At 32.5% G+C, this 27,764-nt stretch overlaps 2 protein-coding genes across 5 annotated transcripts in view; both read left to right on the top strand.

Annotated features, from left to right (window-relative positions):
- The window catches only part of LOC106069498 (E3 ubiquitin-protein ligase TRIP12-like), a 35,388-nt gene extending 11,570 nt beyond the window's left edge, over positions 1–23,818 (top strand). Inside the window, exons 5-40 of one of the 4 annotated variants that reach the window (XM_056011928.1) lie at positions 122–339; positions 434–520; positions 651–746; positions 1,080–1,165; positions 3,298–3,495; positions 3,983–4,075; positions 4,186–4,347; positions 4,439–4,561; positions 4,715–4,826; positions 4,984–5,048; positions 5,165–5,214; positions 6,173–6,329; positions 7,216–7,390; positions 7,491–7,618; positions 7,791–7,897; positions 8,034–8,152; positions 8,796–9,030; positions 9,421–9,572; positions 10,353–10,465; positions 10,563–10,641; positions 10,790–11,085; positions 11,444–11,551; positions 11,706–11,798; positions 12,588–12,719; positions 13,028–13,296; positions 13,987–14,081; positions 14,225–14,382; positions 15,819–15,964; positions 16,060–16,213; positions 16,376–16,483; positions 17,692–17,961; positions 18,273–18,437; positions 18,761–18,925; positions 19,148–19,261; positions 19,606–19,804; positions 20,356–23,818. In XM_056011928.1, the coding sequence (XP_055867903.1) occupies positions 122–339; positions 434–520; positions 651–746; positions 1,080–1,165; positions 3,298–3,495; positions 3,983–4,075; positions 4,186–4,347; positions 4,439–4,561; positions 4,715–4,826; positions 4,984–5,048; positions 5,165–5,214; positions 6,173–6,329; positions 7,216–7,390; positions 7,491–7,618; positions 7,791–7,897; positions 8,034–8,152; positions 8,796–9,030; positions 9,421–9,572; positions 10,353–10,465; positions 10,563–10,641; positions 10,790–11,085; positions 11,444–11,551; positions 11,706–11,798; positions 12,588–12,719; positions 13,028–13,296; positions 13,987–14,081; positions 14,225–14,382; positions 15,819–15,964; positions 16,060–16,213; positions 16,376–16,483; positions 17,692–17,961; positions 18,273–18,437; positions 18,761–18,925; positions 19,148–19,261; positions 19,606–19,804; positions 20,356–20,552 (5,224 nt within the window). In that variant the 3' untranslated portion in view covers positions 20,553–23,818. Of the gene's footprint in view, positions 1–121; positions 340–433; positions 521–650; positions 747–1,079; positions 1,166–3,297; positions 3,496–3,982; positions 4,076–4,185; positions 4,348–4,438; positions 4,562–4,714; positions 4,827–4,983; positions 5,049–5,146; positions 5,215–6,172; positions 6,330–7,215; positions 7,391–7,490; positions 7,619–7,790; positions 7,898–8,033; positions 8,153–8,795; positions 9,031–9,420; positions 9,573–10,337; positions 10,466–10,562; positions 10,642–10,789; positions 11,086–11,443; positions 11,552–11,705; positions 11,799–12,587; positions 12,720–13,027; positions 13,297–13,986; positions 14,082–14,224; positions 14,383–15,818; positions 15,965–16,059; positions 16,214–16,375; positions 16,484–17,691; positions 17,962–18,272; positions 18,438–18,760; positions 18,926–19,147; positions 19,262–19,605; positions 19,805–20,355 lie in introns of all 4 variants that reach the window. The other 3 variants (XM_056011927.1, XM_056011926.1, XM_056011924.1) reach the window with 3 other exon arrangements.
- Positions 23,819–26,625: 2,807 nt separating this feature from the next.
- Positions 26,626–27,764, top strand: part of LOC106057171 (leucine-rich repeat protein soc-2 homolog) — a 37,439-nt gene continuing 36,300 nt past the window's right edge. Inside the window, exon 1 of the mRNA XM_056012085.1 lies at positions 26,626–26,821. The gene's annotated coding sequence lies outside the window, so the exon portion shown is untranslated. The remainder of the gene's footprint in view (positions 26,822–27,764) is intronic.

The following is a 27,764-nucleotide window of genomic DNA, read 5'->3' as shown; positions in this document are numbered from 1 at the left end:
TATATTATTCCTAGGACTTGGTATATGCTTATATATTTGTGATATCCATGATGGCTTTGTTAATCATTTGCAATAGAAACAAGTCCTGGTTTCTGATAATTGAAAATAATTTTCTTTCCAGTGGGCGACAGTCGTCTACAGCTGGTAGAGGAACAGGAAGGGCAGGAACTAGTGTTGGAAACAGAGAAAGAGTTGAGGTTAATAAAACCAATATTCCTACAAGCTCAACAGCTTTAGCAACCATGTCATCATCAAGCCATCAGCAAGATAATATGGGCAACAGTGGTAACAGGCCCAGAGAACAAGGCACTGGCTCATTGTCTCAACCTGAAAGTTCAGGCAAGTTTTTTTTTTTTTTTTGTTATAAAAGAACACTCACCTCTTGCTTTCTTAAATGGGAATGTATAGGTCAATGTTGTTGTTTTTTTTTCAGTGTTTGGAACAGAAATGCCACCAGGAGCTGTCGGAGGGACTGGACCAGATAATGACAGTGATGAATCTGATATGAACAGACTGCAGGGTAAAGAATTTATTTCTGTCTCACCATTAGGTGTAAACATTTTTAGATTTCTTAGCCTGAAACGCAAATAAATTCAATTAGGTATTAAAATACATTTGAGATTTATCATATTGTCTTCTTATATTTACAGCTTTGTTGGAAGCTAGAGGTTTACCTTCTCATTTATTTGGTGCACTGGGACCACGTATGCATCAACTACTACATCGCACCATGAGTGGCGGCACATGTATGTTTGTCTATGATTACCTATTTGTGATTTAGTTAAATTATCTTTTACATTCACCTCTGTCAATTCTGATGCGATATGTTGACAGACTTAATTGACATAGTTAAACGTATACATAAATATTTATACCCTAACATTTTTTTATTGTGGAAGTTCTTAATCTTCTCATGCCAAATTTTGTCAGTTGTAATTTTACATATTTTTTTAAATAATTACAAAATGTATGGGATTAAGTATAAATATAAACTTATGTCCCAGAGACTGCCACTATTGTATTGCAGTCTTAGTGCTTATGAAAAATACAAACTAAGACATTAAAAAATGTAATTTCAGTAACCAAAGTTCAACATTTGCTTCAAGGCCTGCAAGCTACTGGAGATGAAGCTCAGCAACTTTCAGCAGTAATGGAAATGTGCCAGGTATTTCATAAAGTCTCTCTTGAATTGAGTACTATTCTGTTCATTACAACATGCAGAGTTGCCTACAAGTATACATCTTGCGTATTTTGTACGCAAATGGATACGAAAATACGAGAGTATGGTTTATCATCTGAAAATACACATTTCCCCCTCTAAAGCAGAAAAAAAAAATAAACAAAAACAAGTAGTTCTTACTAATCATATATATAAATTAGTGCGTCAATGCCTGGAAATGGACTATTCCTATTAGGCTAGATCTACTACGAGACATCGCTTTTATTTTTCGCGCGTGCTGATGCGCGCAGACTTAAATATTTAATAGATCTAGATCTTACTGATCTATATAGAATAGATCAAAATAAAGCGGAGTTCCTTTCACTGTCAGTTTATATCGTCTTCAAATTGATTGGGAATTAATTGATTGAATAGTTCTAATTCATCTAGACTGGCTCTAGAACTAGAGATATTTTACGATGTCAGGCACTTATAATAGAATTTACGTAAATCTAGATTTAGAATTCTATATCTAGATCTACATTATTGTAGATTTAGATATACTATATAGATCAAAATCTTATTCTAGTCTAGTTTCTAGGTCTAGATGTGACCAGTTGTGTACTAGACTTAGACCTAGATTTAGAACTAATCTAGATCAAAATTAATTTATTATAGATTTAGACTACAGTCTAGGTCTAGTAGCTCAAGGCTCAAGATATCTGTATCTAGATTTAGATCTAGATCTACTCAAAAGCAGCAATTTCTACCATCTTATAAAGAGAGTTATTGATCTTATCTAAAATAGAAAAAAAGGGGACCAAATTGGCTGTTCTAACTTTGTAGGCCTATAGATTCTAGGTCCTAATCTAGTATTTCACATTCACGATAGAGCCTACAATTCTGTGGGATTGTTAAAATAACTTTAAATATCCCTATGCACATTAAAAACTGTTTTAGTATTTATGAAGCTGCCTAATGATCTAGCTTCGATTTTTTTGTAAAGCACTAAATTCTGGAAAGAGTTCTTTTTGAGATGATAGAAGGGCAGAGGTTTTAACAAAAGAAATATTGAATGAAAACAGGGTAATTCAAGGCTGAGTGTGTTTGTAAACGTAACGCTTTAATTATGCTGACAAAAAATATTAAATTCTTGATTCCTTTCGCCCTCCTTCAACACATCTGTTTGTTTTATAAAACAACTTCAAGTGTCAGAAACCAGAATAACTAGCTTTATCTTACAACAGTTATTCAGCAGACTCAATAGCCCAGCTTTTATATTAGAAACAAGATTAATGAATAATTAGGATTATCTGCCTGAAAAAATCTTTAAAATGTTTGCTTTTAGTGATTGTACAGGATGCCAAAGCTTTCATTGCTAACTCTGCAAAGAATGTTCTGAAAGAAGAAAATCTGAATTCTTTCAAAATCTGATAAAATATTTCCAGTGTCTGGATACCTTGTAAAGAAATTGCCTATAAAGGAAACTACTTTTATAGAATTAGATGTCACTGATCCAGCTAAGCAAACCATTACATCTGGTTTAAGTCTAATTTCAGTTGTAACAAAAACTCTCATTCTTTTGAATGAATTTTCTGTTGCCACTGTTATGGAATGTGGAATACACTAGAGCCATTATGATCATAAAATCATTGCCAAGTGACAAGAATGACATCATTCTAACATATTCTAGAAAAGTCTATGACAAAGACTAAAAGTTGAAATATTTTGACAAATGTACAAAATATCTTATATAACTTAATGCTGTGTTAACTTTAGGATTGCTGCATTTTGTGTATGTTACATGTTTGAATGATTTTTAGTCTTTCCTTAGTATGTTTATTTATATTTAGGAAAATATACATTTGACCCTCAAAATATACCTTTACAGGTCTGGGAATACACATTTCCATTAGGGCATGTAGGCTTCTCTGCAACATGAGAAACTTATATAGTTCTTATTATTGTCATTAGTTCTTAACATTTTCATTCTTGCTTAACCTATTTCCAACTAACATTGGTTATGAACATTTTGAATATATCTATGAATAATGATTATATCGTATTCCAGTTGGCAGCTAAGTGTTTTTTTGTTTATTGTTTTTTTTTTGTTTTCTTTTTTACTTGACAATTTTCAGATACTTGTTATGGGCAATGAAGATAGTTTGGTGGGCTTCCCAATCAAACTTGTTGTGCCAGCTTTGATACAATTACTTCAAATGGAGCATAACTTTGAAATGATGATCCATGCCAGCAGAGCTCTTACATACATGATGGAAGCTTTACCAAGATCTTCAGCCTCTGTTGTTGAGGGAGTTGCAGTATTTTTAGAAAAGGTAATAACATTGTGGCGGGTGTAAAAGATGTATAGATTATGTTAAAAACAAGCTTTTCTTAAATGGGCTCTTTTATGGGACACAAGCCCAGAGATTGCAGAGTTCTTATTTAAAAGAAGGATTTGAGTCATGTACATTGATTTTGACAGAACACACCTAATTTATAACAATTTGTACTATTTCATTTTACTTCTTTTTGAAAAGAGCAAAACTATTTTGGTACCGGTAACAAATTTGATTAGCATTAAATAATTCACTTAAAAATCATTGTTTTTTCCTAGCTTATTCAGGTTATCTGTTCCATGTGCTAATAGCATTAGGAAAGAAAGATACTTATATGACTTTTTCTGGCACAGGGAATAAGAAATGTACCTTAATCTTTTATTAGGCTATGTTTTTGTATTTTTAAATGATGGTTGTGTCTTCTTTACATTTTAATCATCTAAATGGTAATTTTTTAATAAATAAAGATTGATTTTTTTTCCAGTTGCAAGTTATAAATTGCATTGATGTGGCAGAGCAATCATTGTCAGCACTCGAAACTCTATCCAAGAGACATGGCAAGGCAATTCTTCAAGCTGTAAGCATATATGCTTGATAATAATACTTTCCAATACTCTGTATATTTTAGTGAACGAAATGCAATGGTTGTAATGTGTAATCATGTCCACTCTTTTGTTTTGCTCACAGGGAGGAATATCTGCTTGCCTCTTGTACCTGGATTTTTTTAGCATTATTGCTCAACGTAGAGCACTTAACATCACAGCTAACTGTGTGCAGGCCATGTCTGCTGATGAATTTCACTATATGAGAGACTCCCTGTCTCTTCTTAGTGCAAGGCTTAGTCACTCTGTAAGTATAAAGTTATTCTAGAATATTTTGACTTCTACTGGACTACCTTTCTCTCTAACACTATATATTTCTGTATCATTTTTCTTTCAAGGACAACAAATCAGTCGAAAGTGTGTGTCTCTGTTTTGCCAGGCTTGTAGACAACTTCCAGAATGATCAGCGCCTTCTCAAAGAAATAGCTGTTCATGACTTATTAACAAATATACAACAGCTGGTACATAAATTACATTTTTTAAAATTTGATTTGGGGATTGTTTTGTTGTTTTAAATCTTGAAAGTTAATTTAAAGTACTCAATTATAATAACTGTTATTGCACAATTTCTTTATGTTACTGATAATAGTAAAATAATTATTGGTTAATAACAGTTGATGATAAGCCCACCTGTCATTAGCACAAGTGTATTTATCACGGTTGTTAGAATGTTGGTGGTGATGTGTGCTAATTGTCCAGATTTAGCAGTCATACTACTTAAACAAAGTAAGTCTCAAAAAACAATTTGCTAAATGTAAAATGTATACATGAACTCTTGTGCTAAACATTTCAGAGAAATTTTTTTTTTCAAAGTTAAATCTTTTTAACATTAAAAAAAGGAATAGCCTTTTAGCTAATAAAACACTATTTTTCATTTCTCAAGAAATCGCTGAAACTTTAAGATACCTACTGACGGGATCTTCAGAGAATATTGATCATTGTTTCGAGGTAAATTCTGCTACAAACTTATGTTATGGCTTAATCAACTTAATCATGTTTATATAAATAAATTCAGTGAATTGAAAATAACAATTGAACTTGTGTAGTTTTATTTTTACACACAGCTTGTGTCAAGAACTCCACAAGAGCTCTATGAAATAGTTAGCTTAATAGGGTAAGTTTTTTTTTTTTTTTGTAAACTTTACTTTTTTTATAATCATAGCAATGCACACACATCCCTATAGTTAATTAAAATCAAAAGGTAATGGTTGTTTATGAACCTCTATGTAACAGTAAGCTACCAAACTTACTCAGCTCCTCTAATCAATGTGAATGGTTACCCTTTTAATGTGGTTACAGCTTTTTCTTGTTGAACAGCACAGTATCCAACAATGCTTGACTGGCTAGAGAAATAGATAAGGCTAGCAGAAAATTTGTTTACCTCCAAAAAAACTTTGGGGTAATGGGTATCTTTGTCTATTAAAAAGACAATCTTAATATCTATAAAGCATTGGTTCTCAACCCTTTTATTTGGCTCTGAGACGTGTGCTCTATAGGAGGCATCTAAGGCTCCTTGAATGTTTCTTTCAAAGGTGTTTGCACTCCATACTTAGGCAATATGCTAGATGGTAATGCCTTATTATTGTTGGCAAGGCAAGGCTTCATCTAAACTGTTGTGCTGTCTAGAAAACATCATGAAAAGGGCATAAAAAATTACACACACAACATTACCAGATTTAAAGGAACTTTTTGAACAAAAGTGTCTTTAAGAAAAGTCGAAAAAAATCTTTGAAGACAACGGCCACCCGCTCCATCAGAATTACATCAGGTCATAGCAAAGTGGGCGACTTCTGTCAATCAAAACAAGAACAGAGCGGTACAAAAACTCATTCGGTCAGACTATATCAAAGCCAATCGTTGATCAGGAAACATGAATAGGACCAAGATGCTTGTGTGTATTCGCTGAATGAACTCTTTATGTTGTGTCTGTTCTATTTATGTGTATGTTTCTGTTGTTTTGTCTTTATATGAGAAGAGTTCTTGTAATCACAACAAATTTCCATAAGGATCAATAAAGCAGTCTTAGTCTTAGTCTTAATTATTATGTTCCGAAATACTCAAATTTATTTCAGAGAGCTATTGCCTAGACTTCCCACAGACGGACTATTTACTGTGAACAGTCTGTTGCGCAAAGGTGGAACTGTCAGTCCAGATGGAGCCTTTTGGCAGTGGCAAGATGACAGGGGATTGTGGCATATGTATACTCCTATAGACAACAAAATTGTAGAGGTGATTATTGTTTTTACTTTTTCCTTCTTTTTTTTTTATAAAGTTCTTAAAGTTAAATAAAAATGTTAAATATTTTTTTCAACAGATTTAGATAAAATTTAACAATAAAAAAATATAAATGCTTTGATTACACTTTGTGGTTTTTAGGATTATTAAAAACATATTAAAATTACAATTCATGCACACATTTTTCAATTGAATAGACACTTAACATACAATCAATTATACATCTATTTTGGTTGTTAACAGGCAATATCTTAGATCTCATGTATTTTTAGTTGTAACCAAAAAAAAAAAATGAACATAACAAAACAGTACTTATTCTGGAGTCTTTCATTGAACTTGCATCAGCTTGTAACTAAAGTTCTTTTCTTTTATAACTGAATATGGTGGACTCCCAACTCTATTGGGTACCTGACTTCAGTTAAGAAAAATAAAGGTGGTTGGTTTAATGACACAAGATGCGTAGAAGTTGAGGTTAAACGGGTTTTTCCTTAGTGATGTGACGAGTAAGAACAGAGCAGGATTAGGAACAAGAAGAATAACGGACAATACGCCTGAGAGGACGACGCAAGGCTAGCAACGACAGAGGACTGTGCCCTTTTTATTGTTTATTAAATTGTTGAAGTTATCAGCCTGCGTTATTAAGTATATTCTTGATTCATTCTGTTGTTGTGTCATACGGACTCGCATGCACCATTAACATATATACTCATCAACAAAATAGACCATCAACATTGGTCATTGTGCTGGCTACATGACACCCTGCTTGTTAACCGTTGGCCACAGAAACAGATGACCTTAACATCATCTGCCCTTTAGACCACATGGTCTGAAAGGGGAACTTATTATTTTTTTTGTAACTGAATATTGTTTCATTCTCTAGGCTGCTTATCAAGCGGGTGAAGAAGAGGTGAGCCTATCCACAATGGGACGATCCTACTTACTGGACTTCAACACAATGCAGCAAATCAATGAGGATACTGGTACAGCCAGACCTGTTGTTCGTAAAGTCAACAGCCTTGGTGTAGCTGGGCAGAACAGTGCTGCTGGAGATACCAGTAAGGATCTCAATAGTTTTTATTCACTAAATATGTGAAACAAAGTAATTATGCTGATTATATACTTCATATAACATTATAATTTATTTATCATTTTAAGTTGGCCAGGCTGACCCTAATGTAGAACGCTGTGATTCAAGGGCAGAAATATTAAAAGAGGACCAGGAGCTGGCTTCTAATTTTGTCCAGACTCTTTTTGCTGTTCTTTATGAAGTATACAGTTCTTCAGTAAGTTTTCCTGTTTGTTTATAATGTTGAAAAAAAAATATATGTCTCAAATTAGGACTAAATGTCTTTAAAAAAACTATTATGTAAGAAATTTTTAAATTAATTATTGTCTTAGATAATCATGTGGTAGGTTAAGTTTCCAAGTTTTAAAGCTTGTTTTTGTTTATAATAGGCTGGTCCAAATATCCGCCATAAGTGCCTTCAGACCATTCTCAGAATGATCTATTACTCACCACCAGATTTGTTGAGACAAGTTCTCATCAACCAGTCGGTTTCCAGGTAGAAATAATTGCATTTATTGGGTAGCAATTGAAATAATTAATATTTGGTTTGTGGTTGATTTCACATTGCATTTATTTTATACAACTTGAATCTGTTCCTAAGTAAAATGTCTATTATGTTCTTGTTATTGCAGTCATATTGCTTGTATGCTTGGCTCCCCTGATCTTAAAGTTGTAGTTGGCGCTTTGCAAATGGCCAACATTCTCATGCAGAAGCTCCCAGATATTTACAGTATCTACTTTAGAAGAGAAGGTATTTGTTTGAAATATTGTTTTTTATTTCATTTTTAATAAACATTTTAGACACAGTTCACTACAGTCTACTCATGCACTCTCTTTACTTATTCTGTCATGACATGCCTGTTACTAAGATGTGTAAATACTTTTGGTTTTGATATCAATAATATCTAATATAATATCAACTGTTGAATGTCGTCAAGCTAAATCTCTACGTTCCTAAAACCTGCAGGATTAGGAATTAGTTATTTGTTTCATAGAAAAAGAAAGTTTTGACTTAGAGACAATGACGCGACAAGTAAAAGAAAGACTAGGATTTTAGGAAGAATAGCGAAATGTAAACAGACTACTTTGGACAATTTTCTCCTGTGTTATTTAATATCGTTATCTGAGTTACCACTGTTTGACTTACCTGCAAAAGACAGTGCGGAAGGGCCTAATATGATGTAGGCATCTCTCTAAAAACAATTTGACAAGAGATGAAACTCATCTAACTGTAATTATATAAATATTTGTTTTAAATCTTAGGCCCCATAAAATGTTATAATATTAATTGGTAGCACTGATTGAAAACAGTCAGAGTTACTTTGTGCTGTGGGGCATTTTGTATTGAAAATATTTATTCAATTTTATTCAAAGATTCATGTTTTGTTTTTCAGGTGTAATGCATCAGATTCAAAAACTTGCCACACAGGAGGTAGTGACCTCATCTCCCACTAAGTCCAGTCACTCTCCAGGTTCATCCCCTGTTTTGAGCTCTGTTTCTGATACCAGCTGCATTCTTCCTCCAGCTGTTCCAAGAATTGAACCTCCTGAAGTTGGGGATGGAGATGACCTGTTTGCAGGTGGTGCCCATCATCACTTGGAAGAGCCTTGTGCTTCCACTGCCCATATGTAGGTTTTTTATGTTTGTTTTAAGTGGCTGGTTTTCTTATCATTATGTATCTTGAGTTTTAGTGTTGAGGCTTAAAATAGTTTTACAATTAGATTAGACTAAACCTTTTTTTTTTTATGAGAGATAGGGTTAGTATTATTTGTTTGATTGTGGAATGAAGTCATATATATATTTTAAGTATAAAAGTGCATTTTTAGTAAAGTTTTGGTTTAGCTTGGTACTATAGCAGCATAATTAAATATATACTTGTTGATGGATTTGTGGATTTAATTATTTAAGTAGTGTTAATACTTGGATTGAATTAACTAAGTCTTTAATCAAAACCTTTTGAAACCATTTTTTTGTGTGCTGTTTTATGAATAATATTTTTTTAAATTAATAATTGTCAGGAAGTTGAGTGATGTTTTAAAGAGGAAACGGCCACCAAGAAGAGGACCTTCCAAGAAGGGCAGTAAATCTGATGACCCTGGAACAACTGAAGCTTCCCCTAAAGGTGTTGGTTTGTTACTGGGAAGAAGTTCAGCTAGAGGGAAGTCATCAGGTATAACTTCATAGTCTACACAACTACTGCATATCACAGAGTTATCAAAAAAAAAAAATTATTTATAACTTATTATTTTATAAGGAATTACACTTAACTCTTTCATTGCAATATTTTGTTGTTGTTATTTTTCTGGGACATACCAAAATTTGCAATGGGGCGGAGCTACTAAATCTCACATAACTTTTAAGTTAAAACGTACGGAATAAAGAAAACTTGCAACAAAAATTATAAACATCCTTTCTGAAAGATTTACCCTCTTGTTTATACATTAATCAATCAATAAAAAAAAATCACAAAAATAACACATTGGTTCACTTTCCATTCCATAAAAGAAATGTATTAAGACATTGTATCAGTTATTTTGAGGTTCCCTTAATGAGACTTTAAAAAAAAAAACACTAAAAGAATATCTTTATTTTAAAAAAAAGTCTAGGTCCCATATCTCATATACTACCAAACAAAGAGCATTGACCCTCACATCAGGAAAAAAAAATTAACATCATGAAGATAGTGAAACAAATACCATGTACCAAGTTATTTGCTGAGAGTAGTGCCACACTGAAAGAAAAAAGCAAAAGACTATTCAAATGTTGTATAGTAGCACTTTATGATACTAACACTACTACTTAAAGTAGCTTTTACTAATTTGCAATTGATTTTTTTAACACACTTTTTATATGATTTTTCCCCTCCATTGGTGTATTTAGTAGCCTGTACAAAGGTTTTCAGGAATTTTATTTATCTTATAAATAATATTATCAGTCTACATTTCTAAAGGCAAAGATGCTAGATCCAGTTCTTCAAGCTCTAAGATTCCTTTTCTCACCAATCTAAATCCTCGTTCATGGGGAAGAATGGGAACTGCTACAGACAGACAAGCCACTATGAAGGTACACAAAAATTGTACTTTTATGTAAACATTTCAGCTAGTTATATGCTTAATGTCTAAAATGAAATTCATTAATTTTCTTTACACTTTCATTACAGGACATGTTATCACACAAGCAAATGCCACCTCCAATGATAGTTAATAAAGAAAAAGTAAAAGCTTGGATCAAGGATCAGTGTAAGTATAATTTACTGTTTATTGTTTTTTAAACACATTAGTAAGTATAAACATTTAACTATTTTTAATTGACTGTTGAATGATCTCTGATCTCATTTAACCTTTAGGTAAGCTATTTATGGAGAAATACTTCTCATCTAATCCTTAGGTAAGCTGTTTATGGAAAAATACTTCTCTGCTGATATTCACGGAGAGTCTCATCCAGCTTTAGACATGCTCAAGCGACTTTGCACTGCTACCAAATGTCTTTCACTACAGGGCGATAGTGGCTTAGATTGCCTTTTAGAGATAGCCACTATTATGAGAGAAAGTGATGTTTCTCCATTTGAAGTCATTCACAGTGGGCTCATTACACAGCTTCTAGAGTACCTAACCTCAACATCTGGAGATTTGACCAGAGAATTGCGTATTAGAAGATTTCTACATGTGTTTCTAAATTGTCCTGTAAGTTAAAATTTTTTTTTTTATCAACTCTGTTTCAGTAGTGGATAGAAAATAGGAAGGAAAAAAAGGTATTCTCAAAAAAAAAAATTGAGTTTGTGTAATTTTCAAAGTAGATGTGTATTAAATTCTTTTTAAAAGTTAATGGTTAGTTTTGACTAAAAAAAACAAGGATCATCTGTGATTTTAAGATTTGATTACAAAACTCACTTGTCCACTGACAATTATGACTTAACTTATTTACAGAAATTACTAAAAATAGCTCAAAACATTAAAGAATACATGTTTTTGTTAATAATTTTTTTTGTTATATTGTAGTTATTATAGATATATTTTGTCAGCTACATTTTGTTGATTGCAGCCTCCAAGTGTTTCTTACATGAAAGAACCACCCCAGGATAAAAGCAATACACCTTCTCTTTCCTATCTTGTCTCCAAACTAATGGCTTGCTTGCATCAGTTGGAACAGGTGAATTATTTTGACAGTTTTCTCTTTAAATGGAGCATTTAATATTATGGTCATATAAAAATATTTAATAACACCCTTTATAGAGTTATTTAATTATTGTTTTTAATATGTAGCAAAATGTTTTTTAAATTACTTTGTCATGTGAATGTTTTAGTTTCAAGTTAAAGTTCATGACCTTCCTGGTGGCAATAGTGGAAGTAGTCGTGGTGGAAATACTTTAAAGTTTTTCACTACCCACCAGCTTAAGGTAAATATAGTAGATTAACAGAAAAACAAATTTCTTTATAATTTTGACAACTTCCTTTACTCCAGAGTATTATCAAATTAATTCATGTTGCGATAGATTGGGGTGTCTAGGGTTGACTCATTATGCAGTAAAATGCAAGAGGAAAATACAGCAGAATGAAAAGAAAAGCCTAGCTGATCTTTTTAGGGAAAACTTTGTTTTTTTTCCCTTAACAGAAGTACCATTTTTGCAAAGTATAAGGCTACCCATAGAAATTGAGTGTTTATCAGGCTTTTTACTGTTTTAAAGAATAAGTATACACTTTAAAACTAGAGTAATTTTTCTAATGCTTTTTTTTTTTAAATTGTTTTTTTTTTTAAAATGCATTTATAGAATTTTTTTGTTAGAGATTTCTTTCTTTTCTTAATAAGTTAGAAACCCAACAGTTTTAAACTGGAAATAAGAGCTATTTAGTTAAGATAATAAGTGGATGACAGATTTTGTTAAAAGGAAAACAATAAAGCAACAACACCACTGTACCTCAAAGTGTTATTCATATTGTTTATTTGTTGAATTCAATTATTGAATATCGTAGTACTGGAACTTTTTTGTTAAAAGAGAATGTCATAGTATGAATCTTATTTCATTGATTTACTTTAAATCAAATATTTAATATACTCCAGTAATTACACAACTATTTCATTTGTATTATAAATATTAAATTACTAACAATTTTGACTTTAGTTTTTCTAAAATAACTTCAATATTTTTTAATTTGTTCAACTTGACTCTAAAACTATTTGTTCACAGTGCCAATTACAAAGACATCCAGCATGTACTACATTGAAACAGTGGAAGGGTGGACCTGTGAAGATTGATCCTCTTGCTCTTGTACAGGCTATTGAAAAATATTTGTTAGTCAGAGGTTTTGGCAAGACAAGGGTACATTTTAGTTTTACATTTTAACAAGCTTTTTTTCCCACTGAAATTGTTATTATTATTTTATTATTTGTGATTTGATCATCTCTTGACTGATTAACTGTTGACTTGAGACTAGAATGCACTGCACTATAAAAGGAAAAAATTTAAAAAAAATAAAGAAAAAAACATTATCTTATCATTTTTGAGATTTTACATTTTTTAATATGGAGTTGGCTTAGCATAATAACAAAAACATTCTATGATCATCTTACTAAACTACTAGAAACACTTATTTAAATACATTATAAAAATCTGTATTTCTTTATCAGGAGGGAGGAGATGAAGAATTAAGTGATGATGATAATTCAGATGAAGAAATGGAAGAGCAGATGGCCTCCATTATGATATCTGCTACATCTCCCAGACACAGATTGGAATTCCTCATTGGAGACCATGTGCTGCCTTACAACATGACAGTTTATCAGGCAGTCAAACAGTTTGTGTGTCATGGAGGGACAGAAGTGGGAGATTTCAGTGATGGTGATACTGACTCTCCATTTGGCAACACAAGTATTTGGGTTCAAACTCACACTATCTGGTGAGGTTTGCTTACATTGAAGTATCATAGTAGAATGATTTATCTTATATAAATGTGAGGCGAATCCCAGTGTTATAAAGCCTGTTATGGTTTTCAAGTGAGTTATGTTTCTCTAGTGCAGAAAGGCAGCACAGAGACCTTTAACAGATAACTTGCCCCATGCATGTCCAAAAATAGAGAAGTACAACAGCACACTGATTATGGTATGATAGCATGGAAATAACTATTATAGAATGATAAATCTGCCACAATAAAAATCCATTCGTTTAACTTTCTGTTATAATTTTCCACATTTTGAAGAAATTATGTCACTACCATTGGAAAAATCATGCAGAAGGAAATAGAGAAAATTTAAGCACTCCACATCAAACACATCATTCTTAGTAAAAACAATTTTGATAGGGATAAAAATCTGAATCTTTTACTAAGGGAAACTATTAAAGATTAAATTTTAAGCAATTAAAAACATTTTGTGAAGAATGAAAATGAAACAAATTAGTTTTAAATTACTTTTGACTTTGATAATGGTTCAAATTGAGTTACAATGTTGTTTAGAAGAACATGTAAAAGCTGTTCTTTAATGGGTAACTACTTTTTTGTTTTAAATGTTAGAATGTATATATTAGTACTTTTATTTTGATCAGTTTATCTAGGCTAAGTATGTAGAATTTTACATGTCAATTTGATCAGGTATCGCCCTGCTACAGAACAAGAAGAAACTATGGCCACTAGTCCAAAAAAGACAAAAGCTGAGTCAAAAGGATCTAAATCTTCAAAGAAAAAAGGTATTTTTCCTTACCTTTCATTCTGACAAAGCACCAAACTACAGTTGATTTTTAAGTGGCCTATTTATCAATAATTTATGTATTTGGGATCTTAAAGCTAAATTATTTCACTAAATTTATAATTTTGCTTTCACTATGAAAAGATTCTCGAGCAAGTAGCCCTGTGACTCAACCAGTTCTTCAAAGTTTTCTTTTGGACAAATTGCCTGCTACTGTTACTGTTCAAGATGCCTCTTTAGAAACAATTGCCTTGCTAAGAGTTTTACATGCTCTAAATAGGCATTGGTCATCAATGTTTGATGTAAGTAGATCACTATTCAGATTTAAACATTTTTTTAAATTGTAGATTTAAAGCACACTATTAGAGGTTTGGTGGACTAAGTTGTAAAGTGCTTGGTTTATGATCCTAGAGTTTATGAATTCAAACCACAATGAAAACTGGGATTTTGGACTTGGGATTCTAAGGACATTCCTATACTAATCAAACATGTTCTATATTAAACTATACAGTTCAGTATTACTTTGTTGTTTTTAAAAGCTTTAAGTGAAATTAAAAAAAAGTTACAAGTGGTTGATAGTAATAGCTGAGCATTATACTTTTCTGCTGTTTACATGTTATAAACAAACAAAGTGGTTAAATGCAAATTTTTTTACGTAGCTTGACATTTCATTATATAAAAATGCGTATTCGTTACGCAAAATCTCCCAAAAATGACCGTCAGTACGCGAATATGCATTTAACCCGTCGCGTTACGCATTTCGTATCCTTTTTTTTTTCCCTCTCTTGACTAGCTTACGAGCGGTCACGGAGGTCACGCTAAGTCGTCCTGTTGGGGGGGGGGGGGGGGGACAGAAAAGGTAGGGGAACACATTGTGTCCAGATCTATACGTTGATTGGTTCTTAACAGCAATTAGATTTAGTCTAGAAATGAAGAACGCGAGAGTGAGGAAGTGGCGGGTTGGTACCAGGTTGGTACCGTCAGTTAGCTGATACACCAACGTGACTTTTTTTTTTTTTTTTTGTAAGTTCATTAGTAGAAATTAATTAGATCTATGTTGAATCCCTGATTCCTGTATTCATTGGTATAGAAAAAAATATCGAAGTGCTATCTATTCAAAACACATTGAGTGACATTGTAGATATCTAATCGAGATCTGGATTCTAGATCTAGAATCTAGATAACTTGTTATACAGGAATAGATCTAACTAGAATCTAGTCTAGCTAGTCATTACGCTAAATGATAAAAAATAAATGTCATGGTTCTATTACATTTCATTACTCTACACTCTGGATCCAATTTAGTTGTAGCATGATTTAGATTGACTAGATCTAGATCGATAACATCTACTACCATCTAGTCTAGATCTAGACTAGATTCTTAGTCTTGGTATAGAATAGATCAAAGATGAAGGTAGGCCTACGAAAGTTTGGAGTAGACCTACGTTTGTAGCGGATCCACGGCATCGGTAAAACTCTCGAGCCCAGATCTAGAGTAGATTATAATATTATATTCTATTGATCTAGATTTAGATTGTAGATCTAATCATGACATCTAGATCTAATATTATATATATATATATATATATATATATATATATATGACAAAATAGTGGATCGCTTAAGTGTTACGCATTCTGGTGCCAAAATACGCATTTTGACCATCAGTGTTACGCATTTGGACTTTTTTTGGTAGGCAGGTCTGATATATATAAATATATATATTCCTTTATTTCAGATTTCATTTTTACCAAATCCAGTAATACCTGCAACAGAATTTATTAGCAGCAAATTAACTGCTAAAGCTAATCGTCAGTTGCAAGATCCTCTTATAATCATGACTGGAAACTTGCCAAATTGGCTTCCAGAGATAGGACAAGCAGCGTAAGTTAAAAACAAGAGTATATATATTTTTTTACAAGATTTCATATGCATTCATTTCCATTTAATTTTGTTCATATTTTTTTCTTGCAATGAAGACCATTTTTACTGCCATTTGATACAAGACAAATGCTATTCTTTGCCACAACTTTTGATCGAGATCGTGCAGTACTCAGACTTCAACAAGATCAGGCAGGAGAAAGCTCTACCCATGATAGTGAGAGGGTTGGACCCCGGTTAGATAGAAAGAGGGTAAATACTTCTTTGTAAAAACAAAAAAATCTAAACCAATGAAAATTCATTTGATACTTAACTTTTCTCTCTGCATTATTAATTTCTAGTGACACTAATGTCAAAAATTATTCTTTTTTTTTTTAATGGATTAATCTTGAAATAGTTTAAATTATATTTCAGAGAGAAGTTAGTCGTAAAGACATTCTAAAACAAGCAGAGAAAGTCATGGAAGATATGGGTGGTACTACCAATGCTCGAACTATGTTAGAGATTCACTATGAAAATGAGGTAAAGTCATTTACTAGTGAAATCTTAGGTATGCTTTGTAAATCTTTTGTTTGTTTGGTTCTGAGAAGCATGAATTTTCTACATTCAGATTAAAATATTTCAGTTGGAAATTTTTTTTTTTAAGTTAATCACATTTTTTCACATTTCATTTATGTTATTTTTTTAACTGCTCATTTAGTTAATTATATAAGAGATAGAAACACATGTACTTCTGTTTATTGTCAGCCATAAATCCATAATGTTGGACAACTTTGTTCTTAATTTAAATACAATTAGAATTCTGCTTCTTATGAGACCGCTTTTTTAACTAAACTAATGATAGTAAAGAATCAGTAATGGGAATTTTCCTGAAATTAATGGAAATCTGAATAATCTACATGCAGATGGTAGCACATATACTAGAATAGATGTTGACCTTGGATTGAATGTATGTCATATTCTTGTGGTATGCCAACTATATGTGTCTTTCGAGATCTCGATATTGATACATAATGATAGCGTGTTTAAAATCTTCTGGAAACAAAATTTATGCATTATATCTAGATGAACTCGTGACTTAGATTAGTAGAAAATAGATCTAATTCTAGTAAATATTTTGTTTAAATTCTAGATCTAGACTCTAGATCTGATGCTTTACAAACCTATTGCGTCAGTTCTCTTAACTAGATCCAGATCTCCTTTTTGTAAACATCTTGCATCTTCCATGTATGCTAGCATGAAAGTGTGTAAGACTAAGTATAAGTGATCTTTAATTTTTGTTTTAATATGCAGTTTTATTTCTGAACATTCTCACGTTTCTAAAGTTCTTGTTGCTTTTGCTTAATAACTCTGCAGAGATTTAAAAGCTTTCTCACAGTGTTTGTTTAAGCTTTTTAACGGACTCAGGGTAGATTTCCTTTTCATTCACTCATTTTAATAACTAGAGAAACAAACAAAAGTAAAGCTCATGCTCATAAAGAATTAAAAAAAATCAAGTTTTTATTAAAAAAAAAACCACCACTTCTTTATTGTTGGTGAGACAGATATCTGAAACCTGTTATAAAAAAAGTATTAAGCTATGATTATCATTGACTGCTCAGACTGCCTGAACCAGATATACATGTATCTCATATAATAACAAACTACTCTCTAGCCCTGTCTGCACTTAGAAAATGCTTTTAAATATCAGTCATTATAAAATAGTAATTGAAAATTTATTTTTTTTTCAGGTTGGTACTGGCCTGGGACCAACCTTGGAGTTCTATGCCTTAGTTTCTAAAGAACTTCAACGTTCTGATCTGGAATTGTGGCGAGGGGACAGCATTACAGCCACCAGCCCTGCAGATCCTAATGTCAAAGTGGAGTACACACAGTCTGCTGGTGGCCTTTTCCCTCTCCCATTGCACCGTAACTCTAAAGCTGCCCATGTCAATAAAGTCAAAGCCAAATTTAAATTTCTTGGAAAGTTCATGGCTAAGGCTCTGATGGACTCCAGAATGGTGAGATAATTGATAATAATTTTATTTTGGTAAAAAAAAAACAACATTATATATATATATATATATATTTAACAGTTATACTATTTTACATGATAATTTTAAAAAAATGTTTTTTTTTCATCAAAGTATTTTTATTTACTTATGTAAATTTTTTTTAAAATTATATAATCATATATTTTTAAATGTATGAATATGTATTTTTTAAACTTCTATAAATGACATCCACTTAGCTCTAGTGTACCACATCTCCAAGTCAGCAGTAACAAATGAATGAAATATAGTATTTATGATAATTATTATTTTTTTAACAGATTGATTTACCTCTGAGTCGAGTGTTCTATAAATGGATCTTATCCCAAGAAAACTCCCTATGTTCCAGTGATTTATATCATGTTGACAGAGTACTGGCCAGTTCTTTTCAGCAGTTGGAGAATCTGGTACATCAGAAGAAACAGATCTGTAGTGATAAGACGTTGGTAAGGATTAGCCAACTCTTCTTCTGTAGAGAGTATTATTATTATAAGTTAGCATACAGAGATCTAAATTTAACTCTTTAACTGTGAACTCTGTGTGAAATATTTGTTACTATAATGTTGCATTAAGTTCTCTAATTTCATCAAACTGAGTCGCTTGAATCTTTACTTATTACATTTTTTATTTGATCAAAGCAAAAATCCAGGGCTTAGTTTTATTTAGCTTCATTTATTGAAAAGCTCATGAAATGTTGTTCCATAAAGTTAAATTGAACAAAATTTCCAGCAATGAAAAACTAATTTAAAAAATGTGTTTTGTTATTTAGACTGAGGAAGAAAAGAAACATGCCACAGCATCTCTTACAATGGATGGCTCTTCACTGGAGGATCTTGACCTTTACTTTGTCCTACCAGGCAATGAAAATATTGAATTGTGTAAAGGTGGAAGGGACATTCAGGTGGTTATAGACAATTTGGAAGAGTACTTGCAGGTATGAATTGATCTACTTACCTTTTTTTTTTTTTTTTTTTGGTCTTTTTTTTATAGTTGCTTGCCTTAGAAACTTTATTAGCTTTATACCTTTTCACAGTTAAAAAAAGAAACCTTATTAACTTTAGACTTATCACAGTTTGAAATCTTATTAGCTTTAGACCTTTTTATAGATAGAAGCCTTATTAGCTTTAGACCTAATCACAAACATATATTTCAACAGCTTGTAATGCACTGGACTCTAGTTGAGGGCATTAGTAGACAGTTTGAAGCTTTTCGAGATGGCTTTGAATCTCTGTTTCCTTTGTCAACTTTACAGTGCTTTTATCCTGAAGAAGTGAGTATAGACACAATAGAATTGTAGCAAATATTCATTTAGATGCCACTTTCCAGAAAGCTACTAGAGCAGTAATTCTAGTTGTTGCAATCTTCCATAGAAAAAAAACACTTTAACATAAGATCAAAATAAGATAGAATGATAATAGAGGGAAAGTTCAAACATTTAATATTTTTTTCTCTAGTCAAATGGTCTAGTTTTTTAAAGATTTAATTAATATTTTCTAAACATTGAATTAACAAAATCTAGAAAAAAGAATTAAAGGAATTATGTGGCTTATATATGCCACTATTTCTATACTAATGGTTTTATAATTGAACACAATTATTTGCTTTTACAAAAAGTTGGAACAACTTTTCTGTGGCAATATTGCTGATGTTTGGGATGTGCGCATGTTGATGGATTGTTGTCGACCAGACCATGGGTACACTCATGATTCACAGGCAGTAAAATTCCTCTTTGAAGTGCTCAGCAGTTACAATACCATGGAGCAGAGAGATTTTCTTCAGTTTGTCACTGGTTCACCAAGGCTACCTGTTGGTGGTAAGATAAAACATTTGTAGCTTTCTATTGTATTTTGTGTGAGACAAATGTAGAGCTAAGAGTTTCATTTATAGTTATGATTTTAATTAATTTGTTTTTGATGGCAAATCAGTTTTTATAACTGCATTGTCATAAGTCCTTTGTTTAGTATTAGACAAGAAGGGGATTGGAATGTAATTGTTATGTGAATTTCTGCTGAAATTGTGTGAACATCAAGTTACAATGATTTCATCAAGTGGATTCTTTGTTTCTATATAAACTTAACACAAATCTATAATAAATAGAAACCTTGAAGATAATCCCACTAATTGGAGCTCAAATACTTTAATTAAAAAAGACCTCAAATATAAATATAGCTATGAATTACAATATTCAATTCTTGTTGGCCCAACTTACCTCTTGACTAACTAAAAAACTAGTTTATCAAAGAAAAGTGCATTCATTTTTAAAACAACATAATAGTTTAAAAAAAAATAATTTCCTATTTACTTAGCTTTATACTTATGATTGTTCATAGTTCTTAATTCATTTACTCTATTTAAAATTTGTAGGTTTTAAAAGCTTGAATCCTCCAATGACAGTAGTAAGAAAGCAGCCAGAAGGCTCAGATGATCCTGACAGTTACTTACCTTCTGTAATGACCTGTGTGAACTATCTGAAACTTCCAGACTATTCCTCTATAGAAGTCATGAGAGAGAGGCTCAGCAAAGCTGCAAAAGAGGGGCAACTCTCATTCCACTTATCATAGTATAGCATTCAGTTCAAATCTTGTGATGTGTGTCTGTTTGGGTGTCTGTCCTGAGTTTGTGACATATCATTGGAAGAGAAATGAGCACAACCTTTCGTTTGTTCAATATTACATTTTTTTAAAAGTAATAACTTTTTCCTATTGAATGAAAAACACTTTAATTTAAAAAACATGCTGTTTCTAGATTTACACTTTATAATTAAATACAACTTTTGGATTTACCCCTTCAGCAAAAACATACTGTTCCGAAGTAACTCTGCATCTTATGCTTAGTACAGTGTGAAAATATACCTTTTAAATTTGGATGACTAAATTTTTGTGGGCATTTTATAATATTTAGATTCATATTCTTTTTAAATGATTTATTAAAGTATTGATTTTATTTTGTACATTTTTTTTTACAAATATTATTTTGTGACTTTTAAAAAAATCAGTAATATAACTTAGTTATAAGCATGTTCATTGTATGAAAAGGAAATGGATCATGTGATTGCTGTTACATGGTTTGTCTGAAGTGTCTAACACCAATAATCTCCTTCATTTGAAGCCTCTTCTTGTAAGCTGAACAAAGGAACTTATACATTTCTTTTGATGTGTGACCTAGGAATGGGAGCCTGCAGTTGAAAATAGAAATATTGAGTTTGTTTTGTGGTACTTGCTTATCATTTGTAATCCTGACTAAAACAGGTTGTGTTTTCAAACTCATTTATCAAAAGTACTGAACTAGTTTCTATGGTGGATTGTTTGCAGTTCTTCTCTTATCATCTGTATATACTTTTCAGAAATATGTGTGTGAGACTGATTGTGTTGTCATTTACTGTTGTATCTGTCTGGAATCTCCTCATTTCAGAAATGTACAAATAAATATTTAATCTAAGACTACAGATCAGTGAAAAGTTGACTGCATATTGAGCCCTATGAGGCACATTGTATGGAAACAAAAAGTTTGGTCCCCAATTATATCATTTTTTTAAAGCATTTATAAAATGTTTATTTTATGATTTGCTTCAAGTTTTTCATCTCTCATAATTTATGATTATTTGTGTGTGTTTCAAAAGATGAAATCTCTATAATCCCTGTGTCTTTGTTTCTGTTGGCTACCATGAACCAATGTATTTATGTACAGTTTGTCATCCAGTTCACTCTCTTTAGAATGTGCTAACACAAAACTGTTTTCTTTGAAATAAAGTGCACAGGCATAAGTATGTCTTGTCTTTGTACAATTGAAATAGATTTTAATCAAACTTACCAGAAGAGTTGACACTGAGAATTGTGTTTTATTAGAATGGGTTCAGCCTGGGCGGTTTTCTCATAACATTTGAGTTCTCAGTATTATAATATCACAATCTGTTTTTAAACTCAATTCTTTCTTAATTTTAGACAAAAAAATGTACAGGTATAATACAAGCTTAATCAGTTGTTTATGTGCTTTAAAAAATAATAATACTAGCATTATTAAAATTTTGTATCCTTAATATATATATATATATATATATCTTATGTTGATTTAAATTTTATTTTATTTTATACATTTCTCTTAAAAATGTTAAGTTTCCAATGTTTAACTCTAAGTCTAACCATACATAGGAGAGAAAACCTTATAATTTGTGTTGAAATTTTTAAATCAAATATTAATGCCCAAAAAAAAAAACAACAGACAAACAACTAAAACTTTTCCCTATAGCGTATAAATGATAAAATTAGAAAAAATATTTTTTTAAATTTTAGTTTAGTGCTAGTAATTGAGATGAGTAATTCAAACTCTATTTCTAATAGATAACACTTGTAGAATAAAACAACAGCTGAAAAGTCCATCATTTTTCACAAGCTTTAAGTTTGATTCATAATGTCGAATATTGTGACTTGTATCAAGTAAATGTTAGAAACATAATCTTAGGATTAATTTTCAATGTTGTAATGATGATGATTGAATTAGCCTTGAATTTGTCTTTTTAAGCTTTGATTTTTGCTCCAAAAAATGCACTGAAAACCTGAAACCTATAAGATTGTAAAACCTTTAATTTATCCATTTTCTAGATGTTTTCATCACTGTAAAAGTTACATTGAAATTACTTCAATGTGGATCAGCCACATTGAAAGTTTGACTGTAGAAGTCAATACTGAAACTAATTAGACTACAAATTTCAACCTATTTCTTACACAAAGCAAAATCATTTGTACTTCTGCAAACACTTAAACTAGAATGTTATTGCCAAAATTATTTGATTAGGGATTCAGTTGAATATTTAAATGAGGATACAAATTGAATATTTGAAACTATATCTATGAAATTATAAGCCAAAGAACAGGAGAACAATGATTTTTCTAGTGCCAGTTCTACATATCAATGAGAGATAAAGGCAAGCTAGTAACAAGCTAGTATCCACATTTTAGTCAATCACTGTTTGTACATGAAGTCATCGGTTTTAAGATTATATGATTTTTTTTTCTGATGACTTTTTGTTGTCTTTATTATTTAGATTTGAGAGTTGTCAAGCTAAAACATCAGAAACACTTGTTTCTACTTTCTTCTCTCTATGTGCTCCTAGCAGAGAAATCACTCAGTGGAAACAGACTTTCTGTCCTGATTAAGCATTGTTCCTCTGTAAGTCATTCTCATGATACAAAGTCTTTGTCTATGTGTTTCTTGTACTGGTCATAAGTTGAGTCTTGGGTATCTTCTCTGGACTGGTCCTTTGTTGACTCCAGTGTAGAAATCATTGCACATGCCTTGTACAAACATTCTAATTTGAAATGTATGCTATTGCAGTGACCGTGTAATCAATGATCTGAGTTACATAAACTTCTGTTGTACTATTGTTGTGTAGGCTACATAGCTATAGACCATTATTTCGTGTAGCAGTATGTCATTTACAAAGAATGTGCTCACATCTCTACGAGGGGGTTTCTTTTGAAGATGAAGGTTGTTGTTTTCTAATTCCTCATCAATCTTCTCACTTCATACAAGAAAAGTAACATTCGCTACTAAAGCATCGCCCCAAATTAAACTATCATGTATTAGATTTTTTTTTGTTTACAGCGTTAAGAGTGGACATTTAAACCAAGAACTAAGTACGATTGGTTTCCCAACATTGGATGTCTGTTCAGCCCTGAGCTGGGTGATGTTTGAGGAAGTCAAGACACTGTCCATGTCTGCTACTTGTGGTATAACTGTGTCACTTCATGTGGGTTGCATAGCAGTTTTGTTTTGCTAGCTCAACTTTGATGGCGGCAAGACTTTGGAAATAAACTATTTTGAAAACTAATCCTCCTTTTGGTTTTTTCTTTTGTTGTATTTTGGTGTCTAAATTTTTAAAACGGTATCAGAATGGATTTACAGGAGCTTATATTAGCTACTTCAGTAATAGCATCTCTTTTTTTTTTGACCTGCAAAGTTAAATTCAAATATGTGACACACTTTTGACAAGTTTTGTAATGAAGTTCTTGCTTCAAAAGGTTGAAAAGAGACCAGCGGAGAGCATTAGGATTGGTTCATGAGTAATTAAATGAAAATATTATGCGTAACTGAGTTAATGAATGTTGTACTCCTGCAGAGTTCAAGTCTTTCTTGTTTTCCCAGTGTTATGATGTACTGGTTATCCAAGTCTGATTTGTTGACTGATGTCCTCGGTGGTACAGTAGTGAGATACTGGAACTACTTGGCCTTCTAGATGTGGTACTGGGTATTTGTCTTACCGCATCATACCACACCATGTTGACATCAGTTATTCTTTCTGTTTACACACATTTCAATATTTGCACCTAGTGTTGGCTCTCTTCTGTACGTCTCATTCAGTGCAGGAATGACGGACATTGGTTTGGGTTCAATTCTCTCAAAAGGCCTATAACGTCAATGTCCGAATGTAGTGATACGATCTGCTTGCATTACATAACAAGGAAACTAAAAAAGAAGTTTCTAGATTAATATCTTGAATATACTTTTTGTTAGATTTAAGTTTAATTACATCCCCATCAGGAGTCGCGGTGGCTGAGTGGTGAAGCGCTTGGCTTATAGTCCTGGGTTTGAATCCTGGTGAAGACTAGGATTATTAATTGCGGGATTTTTTAGGGTGCCTGTTAGTCCACCCAGCTCTAATGGGTACTTGATATTAGTTGCGGAAAAGTAAGGGCGTTTGGTCGTTGAGCTGGCCCTGATGACACCCTCGTTAACCGCGGGCCACAGAAACAGAGGATCATCATTGGGCCGATGTGTCCAAAAAAAAAAAAAAACACAAAGTATCAAAATATATCATCTGCTGCCCTATGGACCGCTTGGTCTGAAAGAGGATTTTTTTCTTCTTTTACTTCTCTATCAAAACTATTCAACACAAATGGATAATCCCAAGAAGTATTATTTCAACCCATTGTATCACAAGAAAAACATTTTAAAAATACTTTAATAAAAAAGCTTATACGAAGTGTAATTGTATCAATTAGTTTGGATCTCTCATGTAATTAAATTTGTAATAGATCTAGACAATAAATGACTAAAGAAGATTGTATACTTATATGTTGTTTATTTAAACTTAGGGCGGCGACCTATAAAAGGGATTAATTCAGCTTATACCACCACTTTCCCTTGTTCGAGATACCAAACAAAATAATTAATTACCAATGGGTTTATTTTTTCATTGATTCCTGTGTTGTCAGGTAAAAGAAATAATTGTGCTTGATCCGAGATTGAGTGTCGGAGAAATAACGTGTACAAACTTTTTAACAGAGTGAGTTGATAACTTTGTAATCAAAAATAAAATTAGCATACTACATAGACCAACATGTAGAGTATACTTTGTTTGACTTAGTATACAAAGTAGTATTAACATAAACCTCATAGACTTCATCTTCACCTATCCCTGTCCATTCTTTTATGTTGTCTTCCCATCACTTTCTCTTTCCGCCTCATCTTCTTTCCTGGTACTGTTCCCTGTGGGAAGGTCTTTGTGGGCCCTGAGAACCTTGTGATATAACCGTAGAGTTAAAGCTTGCGTTTGTTTTGACAGTAGTCACAGCAGATCATTGTTGGCTCCGATTGCTGTATTAATTCTGTTTCTAATCTCTTCATTTGTGATGCGGTCTTTGTAAGCATAGTGCCATATCTTTGTATAGCATATAGCTTATTATAGCTTTTATATAGCGCTACTTTCATGCTTATAGCATGCTCAGAGCGCTTTTTGGTCCAATCCCTTTTGTGGACCAGTTGGGGGGGGGGGAGGGGGTATCTAGGAGTTGGTTTTCCGTGCTGCCTTTAGGCGCTCAGTAAACAACTCTGCCCGAGTCGGGTGTCGAACCTCGAGCCCCCTTCTAGGTAGCCAAGTCTAGCATCTCAATTTCTTTCTATATGTTGCAAATATTAGCTGTAAAACGAGTGCAACACATGATGTACAAAACAAAACGTTTGCTGTCCTACTTTAGATCAAGTGTTTCACAAACGCTTTCCATAACGAACACTTGGCACACATTCTGAGCTATTTAGGGGAAAGATTATTTGAAGTGGTGGCCTACTAGTTCATTATTCCAGTAATTCGTGCAACACTTATTCAGGCCTCGCGGAAAGGAACTTAATTCGGGAAACACAACACATGTAGTTGTAAACAAACGCCTCATGAAGGCCTAGTATACAAAACATTTCTGTTTGTTCTACATTTTTTTCAGAGGTTACTTTAGTTTTGAAGATTATTACATCCTAGCCAAAACCTCCACACAGGACGGCGGGGGGATTGCGGCATGCAGGGTTCAAACCCGGGACCATATAACGACGGCGCATACCACACAACCAGACAGCCTTTTCTAACATGCAACAAAGATCTAGATATGTGTAGAAAATGGTTTTAGCTCCCCGCACTCGTAAAAGCGAGCTCTTCATAACACTCAGTTCCTAATTCCCCCCCCCCCTTACCCAACTTTCCCCACACTAAAACTGAAAGGAAGTCCCCGGTTGTTAATTGCTTGAAGATTCAACACCAGATGGCAGTGATTGAGTAGGCCTTCAAGAATAAGTCTACATTAAGCAACTTTTCCTTGAGGTCTCCCATTGATTTGTCACGCGTCCCTTAAATCGATCAGTATCGATCCGAAAATATCAAATCTTCAAACCGTAAGTGTAGATATCTTTCATAATCCTTGACCGTGTAGCAAACAAACCCCAGCACGGTATCCTTGTCTATATATGTACTAGGTACACATACACACACACACACGCTTCTATACACCCATGTGCATTGAACTGTTCAGGAATGACTGGCTTGGAAGTAAGGAAAACTTAAGCGAAGGTAAGATAACCATTTCAATGTTAAAATCGCTTTTCGTTGTTTTTATTTTTCTTCTTAGGATCATATGGGAGAAACCAGTGTTGCCATAGATACTTAAATTTATGTTGAGTTTTGTATAAAAAAAAGTAGTTCTAACAGTTGTAAATATTAAAATCGATTTTATGTACAGTTACTATAGACAGACATGTAATTATGTGCTCACTAGACTGAATACTTTGTAGACTTCTATCTAGATCTAATTCTTAAAAAAAAAAAACTTTTTTTTTTTTTCAATTCTCATCTTTCTTCTTTTTGTTTCTCAATATTTTTCTATTTCTCTCCCCCCCCCCCATCTCCTCTCTCTCAAACTCTCCTTTCTCTCATTCTCTTTCTTTCCTTCTCTTCTTTTTCTCATTTTTTCTCTCTTCCACTCTTTCTGTCCCTTGTCTTCTATCTTTTTCTTGTAATCTCTTGCTATCTCTCTATCTTTTCCTCTCTTCTCTCTGTTATTCTCTCTTCTCTCCCCCTCCCTTTCTCTGTTTTTCAAACATAGGAACTAATATATAATAAAGATTTTTAAAAAAAATCAATTAGCAGACTTGGTGAGACCTAACAAGCTTAATGTAATCTTGCTTGACTATAGTGAATAAGTATAGTGTGTTTACTTGAGCAGTCATGTTTTAACGCAAGAGATAATTGGGGAACTATAGCCTTAACAGTTACAGTTCTTCAATACCAATTCTAAGTACAATTATCAAGTAATATAAAAGAACAAAGTGTTGTTGTTTTTTTTGTCTCAGAAACACTCGTAACATACGGACACTCCTTCTTTAATCTCTCCGTCTCAATTCTCTCTGTCTCAATCTCATTCTGTCTCTTTCTCGCTCTTGCTGATGCTGTCTTTTTTTAAATTTATTTTCTCTCTCTCTCTCTCTCTTCTAACATGTCAGTATCAACATTAATT

This window comes from Biomphalaria glabrata, chromosome 15 (genome assembly GCF_947242115.1).
Source record: "Biomphalaria glabrata chromosome 15, xgBioGlab47.1, whole genome shotgun sequence".
NCBI classification, from domain to species: Eukaryota; Metazoa; Mollusca; class Gastropoda; family Planorbidae; genus Biomphalaria; species Biomphalaria glabrata.
This window is presented reverse-complemented; position numbering and strand designations above follow the sequence as displayed.